This window comes from Oncorhynchus gorbuscha, unplaced genomic scaffold, assembly GCF_021184085.1.
Source record: "Oncorhynchus gorbuscha isolate QuinsamMale2020 ecotype Even-year unplaced genomic scaffold, OgorEven_v1.0 Un_scaffold_1888, whole genome shotgun sequence".
NCBI lineage: Eukaryota > Metazoa > Chordata > Actinopteri > Salmoniformes > Salmonidae > Oncorhynchus > Oncorhynchus gorbuscha.
This window is the reverse complement of record NW_025746543.1, coordinates 59,946-75,000: the sequence shown is the minus strand read 5'-3', so window position 1 is coordinate 75,000 and position 15,055 is coordinate 59,946. Positions and strand designations below refer to the sequence as shown.

Genomic DNA, 15,055 nt, shown 5'->3' with positions numbered 1-15,055 from the left:
TACTGGTCAAGGTGAGTGACTGGTATAGCAGAGGAGGGTATATATATCTGGCAGACAGATACTGGTCAAGGTGAGTGACTGGTATAGCAGAGGAGGGTATATATATCTGGCAGACAGATACTGGTCAAGGTGAGTGACTGGTATAGCAGAGGAGGGTATATATATATCTGGCAGACAGATACTGGTCAAGGTGAGTGACTGGTATAGCAGAGGAGGGTATATATATCTGGCAGACAGATACTGGTCAAGGTGAGTGACTGGTATAGCAGAGGAGGGTATATATATCTGGCAGACAGATACTGGTCAAGGTGAGTGACTGGTATAGCAGAGGAGGGTATATATATCTGGCAGACAGATACTGGTCAAGGTGAGTGACTGGTATAGCAGAGGAGGGTATATATATCTGGCAGACAGATACTGGTCAAGGTGAGTGACTGGTATAGCAGAGGAGGGTATATATATCTGGCAGACAGATACTGGTCAAGGTGAGTGACTGGTATAGCAGAGGAGGGTATATATATCTGGCAGACAGATACTGGTCAAGGTGAGTGACTGGTATAGCAGAGGAGGTGAGTATATATATATGGCAGACAGATACTGGTCAAGGTGAGTGACTGGTATAGCAGAGGAGGGTATATATATCTGGCAGACAGATACTGGTCAAGGTGAGTGACTGGTATAGCAGAGGAGGGTATATATATCTGGCAGACAGATACTGGTCAAGGTGAGTGACTGGTATAGCAGAGGAGGGTATATATATCTGGCAGACAGATACTGGTCAAGGTGAGTGACTATATAGCAGAGGAGGGTATATATATCTGGCAGACAGATACTGGTCAAGGTGAGTGACTGGTATAGCAGAGGAGGGTATATATATCTGGCAGACAGATACTGGTCAAGGTGAGTGACTGGTATAGCAGAGGAGGGTATATATATCTGGCAGACAGATACTGGTCAAGGTGAGTGACTGGTATAGCAGAGGAGGGTATATATATCTGGCAGACAGATACTGGTCAAGGTGGTCAAGTGACTGGTATAGCAGAGGAGGGTATATATATCTGGCAGACAGATACTGGTCAAGGTGAGTGACTGGTATAGCAGAGGAGGGTATATATATCTGGCAGACAGATACTGGTCAAGGTGAGTGACTGGTATAGCAGAGGAGGGTATATATATCTGGCAGACAGATACTGGTCAAGGTGAGTGACTGGTATAGCAGAGGAGGGTATATATATCTGGCAGACAGATACTGGTCAAGGTGAGTGACTGGTATAGCAGAGGAGGGTATATATATCTGGCAGACAGATACTGGTCAAGGTGAGTGACTGGTATAGCAGAGGAGGGTATATATATCTGGCAGACAGATACTGGTCAAGGTGAGTGACTGGTATAGCAGAGGAGGGTATATATATCTGGCAGACAGATACTGGTCAAGGTGAGTGACTGGTATAGCAGAGGAGGGTATATATATCTGGCAGACAGATACTGGTCAAGGTGAGTGACTGGTATAGCAGAGGAGGGTATATATATCTGGCAGACAGATACTGGTCAAGGTGAGTGACTGGTATAGCAGAGGAGGGTATATATATATCTGGCAGACAGATACTGGTCAAGGTGAGTGACTGGTATAGCAGAGGAGGGTATATATATCTGGCAGACAGATACTGGTCAAGGTGAGTGACTGGTATAGCAGAGGAGGGTATATATATCTGGCAGACAGATACTGGTCAAGGTGAGTGACTGGTATAGCAGAGGAGGGTATATATATCTGGCAGACAGATACTGGTCAAGGTGAGTGACTGGTATAGCAGAGGAGGGTATATATATCTGGCAGACAGATACTGGTCAAGGTGAGTGACTGGTATAGCAGAGGAGGGTATATATATCTGGCAGACAGATACTGGTCAAGGTGAGTGACTGGTATAGCAGAGGAGGGTATATATATCTGGCAGACAGATACTGGTCAAGGTGAGTGACTGGTATAGCAGAGGAGGGTATATATATCTGGCAGACAGATACTGGTCAAGGTGAGTGACTGGTATAGCAGAGGAGGGTATATATATCTGGCAGACAGATACTGGTCAAGGTGAGTGACTGGTATAGCAGAGGAGGGTATATATATCTGGCAGACAGATACTGGTCAAGGTGAGTGACTGGTATAGCAGAGGAGGGTATATATATCTGGCAGACAGATACTGGTCAAGGTGAGTGACTGGTATAGCAGAGGAGGGTATATATATCTGGCAGACAGATACTGGTCAAGGTGAGTGACTGGTATAGCAGAGGAGGGTATATATATCTGGCAGACAGATACTGGTCAAGGTGAGTGACTGGTATAGCAGAGGAGGGTATATATATCTGGCAGACAGATACTGGTCAAGGTGAGTGACTGGTATAGCAGAGGAGGGTATATATATCTGGCAGACAGATACTGGTCAAGGTGAGTGACTGGTATAGCAGAGGAGGGTATATATATCTGGCAGACAGATACTGGTCAAGGTGAGTGACTGGTATAGCAGAGGAGGGTATATATATCTGGCAGACAGATACTGGCAGACAGAGAGGAGGGTACTGGCAGACAGATACTGGTCAAGGTGAGTGACTGGTATAGCAGAGGAGGGTATATATATCTGGCAGACAGATACTGGTCAAGGTGAGTGACTGGTATAGCAGAGGAGGGTATATATATCTGGCAGACAGATACTGGTCAAGGTGAGTGACTGGTATAGCAGAGGAGGGTATATATATCTGGCAGACAGATACTGGTCAAGGTGAGTGACTGGTATAGCAGAGGAGGGTATATATATCTGGCAGACAGATACTGGTCAAGGTGAGTGACTGGTATAGCAGAGGAGGGTATATATATCTGGCAGACAGATACTGGTCAAGGTGAGTGACTGGTATAGCAGAGGAGGGTATATATATCTGGCAGACAGATACTGGTCAAGGTGAGTGACTGGTATAGCAGAGGAGGGTATATATATCTGGCAGACAGATACTGGTCAAGGTGAGTGACTGGTATAGCAGAGGAGGGTATATATATCTGGCAGACAGATACTGGTCAAGGTGAGTGACTGGTATAGCAGAGGAGGGTATATATATCTGGCAGACAGATACTGGTCAAGGTGAGTGACTGGTATAGCAGAGGAGGGTATATATATATCTGGCAGACAGATACTGGTCAAGGTGAGTGACTGGTATAGCAGAGGAGGGTATATATATCTGGCAGACAGATACTGGTCAAGGTGAGTGACTGGTATAGCAGAGGAGGGTATATATATCTGGCAGACAGATACTGGTCAAGGTGAGTGACTGGTATAGCAGAGGAGGGTATATATATCTGGCAGACAGATACTGGTCAAGGTGAGTGACTGGTATAGCAGAGGAGGGTATATATATCTGGCAGACAGATACTGGTCAAGGTGAGTGACTGGTATAGCAGAGGATACTGGTCAGGTGAGTGACTGGTATATATCTGGCAGACAGATACTGGTCAAGGTGAGTGACTGGTATAGCAGAGGAGGGTATATATATCTGGCAGACAGATACTGGTCAAGGTGAGTGACTGGTATAGCAGAGGAGGGTATATATATCTGGCAGACAGATACTGGTCAAGGTGAGTGACTGGTATAGCAGAGGAGGGTATATATATCTGGCAGACAGATACTGGTCAAGGTGAGTGACTGGTATAGCAGAGGAGGGTATATATATCTGGCAGACAGATACTGGTCAAGGTGAGTGACTGGTATAGCAGAGGAGGGTATATATATATCTGGCAGACAGATACTGGTCAAGGTGAGTGACTGGTATAGCAGAGGAGGGTATATATATCTGGCAGACAGATACTGGTCAAGGTGAGTGACTGGTATAGCAGAGGAGGGTATATATATCTGGCAGACAGATACTGGTCAAGGTGAGTGACTGGTATAGCAGAGGAGGGTATATATATCTGGCAGACAGATACTGGTCAAGGTGAGTGAGAGGAGGGTATATATATCTGGCAGACAGATACTGGTCAAGGTGAGTGACTGGTATAGCAGAGGAGGGTATATATATCTGGCAGACAGATACTGGTCAAGGTGAGTGACTGGTATAGCAGAGGAGGTATATATATATCTGGCAGACAGATACTGGTCAAGGTGAGTGACTGGTATAGCAGAGGAGGGTATATATATCTGGCAGACAGATACTGGTCAAGGTGAGTGACTGGTATAGCAGAGGAGGGTATATATATCTGGCAGACAGATACTGGTCAAGGTGAGTGACTGGTATAGCAGAGGAGGGTATATATATCTGGCAGACAGATACTGGTCAAGGTGAGTGACTGGTATAGCAGAGGAGGGTATATATATCTGGCAGACAGATACTGGTCAAGGTGAGTGACTGGTATAGCAGAGGAGGGTATATATATCTGGCAGACAGATACTGGTCAAGGTGAGTGACTGGTATAGCAGAGGAGGGTATATATATCTGGCAGACAGATACTGGTCAAGGTGAGTGACTGGTATAGCAGAGGAGGGTATATATATCTGGCAGACAGATACTGGTCAAGGTGAGTGACTGGTATAGCAGAGGAGAGTATATATATATCTGGCAGACAGATACTGGTCAAGGTGAGTGACTGGTATAGCAGAGGAGGGTATATATATATCTGGCAGACAGATACTGGTCAAGGTGAGTGACTGGTATAGCAGAGGAGAGTATATATATCTGGCAGACAGATACTGGTCAAGGTGAGTGACTGGTATAGCAGAGGAGGGTATATATATATCTGGCAGACAGATACTGGTCAAGGTGAGTGACTGGTATAGCAGAGGAGGGTATATATATCTGGCAGACAGATACTGGTCAAGGTGAGTGACTGGTATAGCAGAGGAGGGTATATATATCTGGCAGACAGATACTGGTCAAGGTGAGTGACTGGTATAGCAGAGGAGGGTATATATATATCTGGCCGACAGATACTGGTCAAGGTGAGTGACTGGTATAGCAGAGGAGGGTATATATATCTGGCCGACAGATACTGGTCAAGGTGAGTGACTGGTATAGCAGAGGAGGGTATATATATATCTGGCAGACAGATACTGGTCAAGGTGAGTGACTGGTATAGCAGAGGAGGGTATATATATCTGGCCGACAGATACTGGTCAAGGTGAGTGACTGGTATAGCAGAGGAGGGTATATATATATCTGGCCGACAGATACTGGTCAAGGTGAGTGACTGGTATAGCAGAGGAGGGTATATATATATCTGGCCGACAGATACTGGTCAAGGTGAGTGACTGGTATAGCAGAGGAGGGTATATATATATCTGGCAGACAGATACTGGTCAAGGTGAGAGACTGGTATAGCAGAGGAGGGTATATATATCTGTCCGACAGATACTGGTCAAGGTGAGTGACTGGTGAATGCACCAATTTGTAAGTCGCTCTGGATAAGAGCGTCTGCTAAATGACTTAAATGTAAATGTAAATGGTATAGCAGAGGAGGGTATATATATCTGGCCGACAGATACTGGTCAAGGTGAGTGACTGGTATAGCAGAGGAGGGTATATATATCTGGCCGACAGATACTGGTCAAGGTGAGTGACTGGTGAATGCACCAATTTGTAAGTCGCTCTGGATAAGAGCGTCTGCTAAATGACTTAAATGTAAATGTAAATGGTATAGCAGAGGAGGGTATATATATCTGGCAGACAGATACTGGTCAAGGTGAGTGACTGGTATAGCAGAGGAGGGTATATATATCTGGCAGACAGATACTGGTCAAGGTGAGTGACTGGTATAGCAGAGGAGGGTATATATATCTGGCAGACAGATACTGGTCAAGGTGAGTGACTGGTATAGCAGAGGAGGGTATATATATCTGGCAGACAGATACTGGTCAAGGTGAGTGACTGGTATAGCAGAGGAGGGTATATATATCTGGCAGACAGATACTGGTCAAGGTGAGTGACTGGTATAGCAGAGGAGGGTATATATATCTGGCAGACAGATACTGGTCAAGGTGAGTGACTGGTATAGCAGAGGAGGGTATATATATATCTGGCAGACAGATACTGGTCAAGGTGAGTGACTGGTATAGCAGAGGAGGGTATATATATATCTGGCAGACAGATACTGGTCAAGGTGAGTGACTGGTATAGCAGAGGAGGGTATATATATATCTGGCAGACAGATACTGGTCAAGGTGAGTGACTGGTATAGCAGAGGAGGGTATATATATATCTGGCCGACAGATACTGGTCAAGGTGAGTGACTGGTATAGCAGAGGAGGGTATATATATCTGGCCGACAGATACTGGTCAAGGTGAGTGACTGGTATAGCAGAGGAGGGTATATATATCTGGCAGACAGATACTGGTCAAGGTGAGTGACTGGTATAGCAGAGGAGGGTATATATATCTGGCAGACAGATACTGGTCAAGGTGAGTGACTGGTATAGCAGAGGAGGGTATATATATATCTGGCAGACAGATACTGGTCAAGGTGAGTGACTGGTATAGCAGAGGAGGGTATATATATATCTGGCAGACAGATACTGGTCAAGGTGAGTGACTGGTATAGCAGAGGAGGGTATATATATATCTGGCAGACAGATACTGGTCAAGGTGAGTGACTGGTATAGCAGAGGAGGGTATATATATATCTGGCAGACAGATACTGGTCAAGGTGAGTGACTGGTATAGCAGAGGAGGGTATATATATATCTGGCAGACAGATACTGGTCAAGGTGAGTGACTGGTATAGCAGAGGAGGGTATATATATCTGGCAGACAGATACTGGTCATTCATAAAGACCTTTGGTCAAACCTCTCGTGGTCAGGTAGCTTCACTTTCAAAGAGAAGAAAACCACACTTGTCATCCACAGGGCAGCCTAACACTATCGCTGCTTCTCAAAGGGTTAACCTTTCAACTCAACCGTAGGGCACGAGCACAACTAATAGTTACAAGTTGGTACTGTAAGGAAATAGTTGGATTTAGTCTCAACAAAATTCTAGAAGGACTTATGTGTATAGACAAACACAAAGCACTAGTACTACACAATAACAACACAAAGCACTAGTACTACACAATAACAACGCAACAATAACAACACAACAATAACAACGCAACAATAACAACACAACAATAACAACACAAAGCGCTAGTACTACACAATAACAACACAAAGCGCTAGTACTACACAATAACAACACAAAGCGCTAGTACTACACAATAACAACACAAAGCGCTAGTACTACACAATAACAACACAAAGCACTAGTACTACACAATAACAACACAAAGCACTAGTACTACACAATAACAACACAAAGCACTAGTACTACACAATAACAACACAAAGCACTAGTACTACACAATAACAACGCAACAATAACAACACAAAGCACTAGTACTACACAATAACAACACAAAGCACTAGTACTACACAATAACAACACAAAGCACTAGTACTACACAATAACAACGCAACAATAACAACACAAAGCACTAGTACTACACAATAACAACACAAAGCGCTAGTACTACACAATAACAACACAAAGCTATTATTATATTATATTATTATTATTATTATTACAAAGCACTAGTACTACACAATAACAACACAAAGCACTAGTACTACACAATAACAACACAACAATAACAACACAAAGCACTAGTACTACACAATAACAACACAAAGCGCTAGTACTACACAATAACAACACAAAGCACTAGTACTACACAATAACAACACAAAGCACTAGTACTACACAATAACAACACAAAGCACTAGTACTACACAATAACAACGCAACAATAACAACACAAAGCACTAGTACTACACAATAACAACACAAAGCACTAGTACTACACAATAACAACGCAACAATAACAACACAACAGCACATAACTAATATAATCAGCGCACTCAATGTAGCATTTTGCAAGTTTTCTGTTCTCAGAAACATGTCTTTGTTAGTGATCTGAAGCCATGGGTTGTTGCCGTCTAAACTAGAGGAGTGGGTGAAGGGTCTTTGTTAGTGATCTGAAGCCATGGGTTGTTGTCGTCTAAACTAGAGGAGTGGGTGAAGGGTCTTTGTTAGTGATCTGAAGCCATGGGTTGTTGCCGTCTAAACTAGAGGAGTGGGTGAAGGGTCTTTGTTAGTGATCTGAAGCCATGGGTTGTTGCCGTCTAAACTAGAGGAGTGGGGGAAGGGTCTTTGTTAGTGATCTGAAGCCATGGGTTGTTGTCGTCTAAACTAGAGGAGTGGGTGAAGTGTCTTTCATGACTTGTGAAAGGAAAGCTGGCTATTCCGCTATGCTGTCCCAGAGAGATGACCGGTTTATGAACTGACCGGCAGACACAATTAGACAGATAAACCCAGATCAACTATGGGGATCCGATCCAAATGTCATTTGACACAGTTACAGACTGTATCGAGCTGCTATAGGATTGAGCAATCGACCAAATTAGCTACGAGGTCCATTTAATGCAATAGACTCAGGTATAAAAGGTACTGAGTTACTGTAGGATTCACCTGTGAGCTTGGTGTTAAAGGGAATGTTTGACATTTTTCAACTTCATATTCACCCTCTCCAGCACCACCCCAACATCAACATGGGTGAAAACGGTGCGTTTCTACGTTTCATAGTAAAAACAGATAAGAGGAAGATACATGTTTCCAATGACATCATCGGTGTGCATCATGTGATTTTAACCAATTATGAGCAGGCATTACTAATTGGTTGCTGAGGTCATTCGAAACACCTATCTTCCTCTATCGTTTTTTTTTTACTACTTAGAAACACACTATTTGATGTTGGGGTGGTGCAGGAGACGATGGATATGAAGAAGCAACATTTTCACATTTGCCTCTAAGAGTGTAAATACTCATTCAATGGTTCTCATGTCTCATCATGGGAAGTCTCAAAATGCATATCTAGATTCACTAGAGGGGACAAAATGCATTTTTAAAATTTAACTAGGCAAGTCAGTTAAGAACAAATTCTTAATTACAATGACGGCCGACTCCGGCCAAACTCGGACGACGCTGGGCCAATTGAGCACCGCCCTATGGGACTCCCAATCACGACCAGATGTGATTCAGCCTGGATACGAACCAGGGACTGTAGTGACACCTCTTGCACTGAGATGCAGTGCCTTAGACCGCTGCGCCACTCGGGAGCCCCTCAATAGCGACTAAATGTATTTTATATAGGAGATACATTTCTGTTTATATTATGAACAAGGCCAGGAATTTCTCACGAAAGGTGACATCACACACCAGTAAATATTCATGAATAAATGCACGTCTACATGCATAGTTTTGCATACAAGCTAAAGGCTTTATGTAAACAAATGTTTTACAATGACATTTCTTCAGGCCTAAATATATCACCCTTTTTTTCCCAATCATGCTATACAGTGTCAGTCATGCCTTGGGGACTTCACATGTCCCCAATTGTGATGATAATATGCATTGAAAGAAATGTACAAAAAAAACAAACCCAAAACAAGTGCTGAGACAATGCAATAGTCTACATTCTATTGATGCTCAGAGGTGAGAGTGAGAGGCAGGCAGGCAGACTGAAAGGTGGGCTACTTACGTTAACCTCAGTGATCGCTATGTCAACAACGCTACCCACAACTATTAAGGCGTCAAATGTGTTCCATGCATCAACAAAATAATGCTGCGTTGGGTGGAAGAAACAAACAAACAAACAAAGAAAGAAAGAAAGAAAAGAAATGGAAAGAAAAGAAGCAACAAAAGGAGAGAGGGAAAGATAAGAAAGAAAACAGTTATATATGACCTTCTGTGATTAGCGGAAGGTAGAGAGGGAGGAAGGACATTGGTTGAAAATTAAATGACAGTTGAAGTTTGAAAACGGGAGGAAATAAAAGGAGCGAAATCCAAGATGATCGAGAGGAGAAAGCGGCGACCAGTCATGCTTGTCCATGTGGGAAAACAACATCAATAAACAACAACAATAACAAAATCACAACCAAAACAATCCATTTAAATAAAAGAATAGTTGAGTTTCTTTGGTTAGTTAGTGTGTCCTGTTAGTCAAAGTGAAAACCCTAGGACATGTCACAGTCCTGCTTTAGAGCCAGGTCTCTCTTCTGAGGCCTAACGAATGGAACCCTTTCAGTACTCTAGAACTCCTTCAGTACTCTAGAACTCTTTCAGTACTCTAGAACTCTTTCGGTACTCTAGAACGCTCAACTGTTGTTCTGTGTACTGTGAAGAACGAGGAAGCACCTTTTTTTCATCACGTGATGCCTTGGAAACCCTGAATGAGAGCGGCCATCTTGAAATGAATGATGGAGGAAGGAAGAGGGGAGAGGAAGGGAGGAGGGTGGACTTTGGGGAAAGAAACCACACCAGAGAATGGTGCTATAGAAGACAAGATTGTCACAAAGAAAGAGAAGGAAAGAGAAAAGGAAAGAGAGAGAGAAGGACAGAGCGAGTGGAGAGAGAGGGGTGGCGATGTACTTACGTTGATCTCACTCAGAATGACGTCTATTATGCTGCCAATTACGATGAGGAAGTCAAAAACATTCCAAGGATCACTAAAGTAACCCTACACAGGATGGGCGGAGGTGCAAGAGGAGGAGGGGGTAAGAGAGGCAAGTTAGACAGGCATTATTATAGGGAAAAGCCTTCCTTTTCAGCCCTTAAACTCTTCCAACAATGTGTTTGGGGGGTGGCTCATCTCTTCTGAAACTATCTTCTTAGATCTTTTAAGCCAATAGAGCAACAAAATGCATCACTGGTATTAAATGATGAAATATTATTGTGAATGTATTATTGTGAATATTAAAAGTGAATGTGTGTGTCACGTTCTGCTGCTTGCTTGCTGTAGCCTACAGTACAGTTAAGTCATGGCCACGGCTTGTTAGCGTGTAACCTACTACTACCGAAGCTCATCTTTCTGTAAACAGGGCGCAGTATAAAAGCTTACAGGGGTTGATAACATGGCATGTTAAAGGTAAGCACTATTCAGTCAAATATATTCATGTGATTCTATATCAAGCCAGAAGATTATTGCTTATTAAACAAGATATTATTTTTTTCTGTCTCTTTTACTTCCTTCTGTGTGAAAAGGAAATGAGGTCATAATGAAGGGTGGTGTTCTATGTACAGAAGCGTAGCAGAGTGATAGAGCAAGATTGATTTATCCAATATATTATTATTATATTATTATTAACACTAGGGATTTTATTATTATTATTATTATTATTATTATTATTAACACCCAGCATTATATATTATATTATTATTAACACTAGGGATTATATATTATATTATTATTAACACTAGGCATTATATATTATATTATTATTAACACTAGGGATTATATATTATATTATTATTATCACTAGGCATTATATATTATTATTATCACTAGGCATTATATATTATTATTATCACTAGGCATTATATATTATTATTAACACTAGGGAATATATATATTATTATTATCACTAGGGATTCTATATTATTATATTATATTATTATTATCACTAGGCATTATATATTATTATTATCACTAGGCATTATATATTATTATTAACACTAGGTATTATATATTATTATTATCACTAGGCATTATATATTATTATTATCACTAGGGATTATATATTATTATATTATATTATTATTATCACTAGGGATTTTATATTATTATATTATATTATTATTATCACTAGGGATTATATATTATTATTATCACTAGGGATTATATATTATTATATTATATTATTATTATCACTAGGGATTATATATTATTATATTATATTATTATTAACACTAGGGATTATATATTATTATATTATATTATTATTAACACTAGGGAATATATATATTATTATTATCACTAGGCATTATATATTATTATATTATATTATTATTAACACTAGGGAATATATATATTATTATTATCACTAGGGATTATATATTATATTATTATTATCACTAGGCATTATATATTATTATTATCACTAGGCATTATATATTATTATTAACACTAGGGAATATATATATTATTATTATCACTAGGCATTATATATTATTATTTACACTAGGGATCATATATTATTATTTTCACTAGGGATTATATATGATTATATTATATTATTATTAACACTAGGTATTATATATTATTATATTATATTATTATTATCACTAGGCATTATATATTATTATTAACACTAGGTATTATATATTATTATATTATATTATTATTAACACTAGGCATTATATATTATTATTATCACTAGGCATTATATATTATTATTATCATTAGTCATTCTATATTATTATATTATATTATTATCAACACTAGGGATTCTATATTATTATATTATATTATTATCAACACTAGGGATTCTATATTATTATATTATATTATTATCAACACTAGGGATTCTATATTATTGTTAACACTAGGGATTATATATTATAATCATTATTAACACCAGGGATTATATATTATATTATTATTATTATAATATATTATTATAATTATTAACATGAGCGATGATATTTTATTATAATATTGTTATTAACACTGGGGATCATATATTATTATATTATTATTAACACTAGGTATTATATATGATTATATTATATTATTATTATCACTAGGTATTATATATGATTATATTATATTATTATTATCACTAGGTATTATATATGATTATATTATATTATTATTATCACTAGGTATTATATATGATTATATTATATTATTATTATCACTAGGTATTATATATGATTATATTATATTATTATTATCACTAGGTATTATATATGATTATATTATATTATTATTATCACTAGGTATTATATATGATTATATTATATTATTATTATCACTAGGTATTATATATGATTATATTATATTATTATTAACACTAGGTATTATATATTATTATTATATATTATTATTATCACTAGGTATTATATATTATTATTTACACTAGGGATCATATATTATTATTATCACTAGGGATTATATATTATTATTAACACTAGGGATGATATATTATTATTATATTATATTATTATTAACACTGGGGATTATATATTATATAATTATTATCATTAGGCATTATATATTATTATCAACACTAGGGATTATATAATATTATTATCAGTAGGCAAAATATATTATTATTAACACTAGGGATTATATATTATTATATTATTATCAACACTAGTGATTATATATTATTATTAACACTAGGGATTATATATTATTATTAATTATTATTAACACTAGGGATTCTATATTATTATTTATTAATCACTAGATATATTATTATATTATATTATTATCAACTCTAGGGATTATATATTATTATTATCACTAGGGATTATATATTATTGTTAACACTAGGGATTATATATTATTATTATCACTAGGGATTATATATTATTATTATCAATAGGGATTATATATTATTGTTAACACTAGGGATTATATATTATTATTAATACTAGGGAATATATATATTATATTATATTATTATCAACACTAGGGAATATATATATTATATTATATTATTATCAACACTAGGGAATATATATATTATGTTATATTATTATCAACACTAGGGATTATATATTATTATATTATATTATTATTAACACTAGGGATTCTATATTATATTATTATTATCACTAGGCATTATACATTATTATTATCACTAGGGATTATATATTATTATTAACACTAGGGATTATATATTATTAACACTAGGGATTATATATTATTATATTATATTATTATCAACTCTAGGGATTCTATATTATATTATTATTATCATTAGGCATTATACATTATTATTATCACTAGGGATTATATATTATTATTAACACTAGGGAATATACATTATCATTAACACTAGGTATTATATATTATTATTATCACTAGGTATTATATATTATTATTATCACTAGGCATTATATATTATTATTATCACTAGGGATTATATATTATTAACACTAGGGATTATATATTATTATATTATTATCACTAGGGATTATATATTATTATTATCACTAGGGATTATATATTATTATTATCACTAGGGATTATATATTATTATTAACACTAGGGAATATATATATTATATTATTATTATCACTAGGCATTATATATTATTATTAACACTACATTTACATTTACATTTAAGTCATTTAAGCGGACGCTCTTATCCAGAGCGACTTACAAATTGGTGCATTCACCTTATGACATCCTAGGCATTATATATTATTATTAACACTAGGGATGATATATTATTATTATCACTAGGCATTATATATTATTATTAACACTAGGGATGATATATTATTATTAACACTAGGGATGATATATTATTATTATATTATTATTATTGTTATTATATTATCAACACTAGGTATTATATATTATTATTATCACTAGGGATTATATATTATTATCAACACTAGGGAATATATATATTATATTATATTATTATCAACACTAGGGAATATATATATTATATTATATTATTATCAACACTAGGGAATATATATATTATGTTATATTATTATCAACACTAGGGAATATATATATTATATTATATTATTATCAACACTAGGGAATATATATATTATATTATATTATTATCAACACTAGGGAATATATATATTATATTATTATCAACACTAGGGAATATATATATTATATTATATTATTATCAACACTAGGGAATATATATATTATATTATTATCAACACTAGGGAATATATATATTATATTATATTATTATTAACACTAGGGAATATATATATTATATTATATTATTATTAACACTAGGGAATATATATATTATATTATATTATTATTAACACTAGGGAATATATATATTATATTATATTTATCAACACTAGGGAATATATATATTATATTATATTATTATTAACACTAGGGAATATATATTATATTATATTATTATTAACACTAGGGATATATATATTATATTATTATTATCAACACTAGGGATTATATATTATTATATTATATTATTA

The 15,055-nt window shown here is 36.5% G+C and overlaps 1 protein-coding gene across 1 annotated transcript in view; it reads right to left on the bottom strand.

Moving 5' to 3' along the window:
• LOC124024504 (voltage-dependent L-type calcium channel subunit alpha-1C-like) overlaps positions 1 to 15,055 on the bottom strand; it is a gene marked incomplete at its 5' end in the record, with an annotated part of 86,040 nt that overhangs the window by 26,381 nt on the left and 44,604 nt on the right. Inside the window, 1 exon segment of the mRNA XM_046338422.1 lies at positions 10,494 to 10,577. Coding sequence (XP_046194378.1) covers positions 10,494 to 10,577 — 84 coding nt within the window.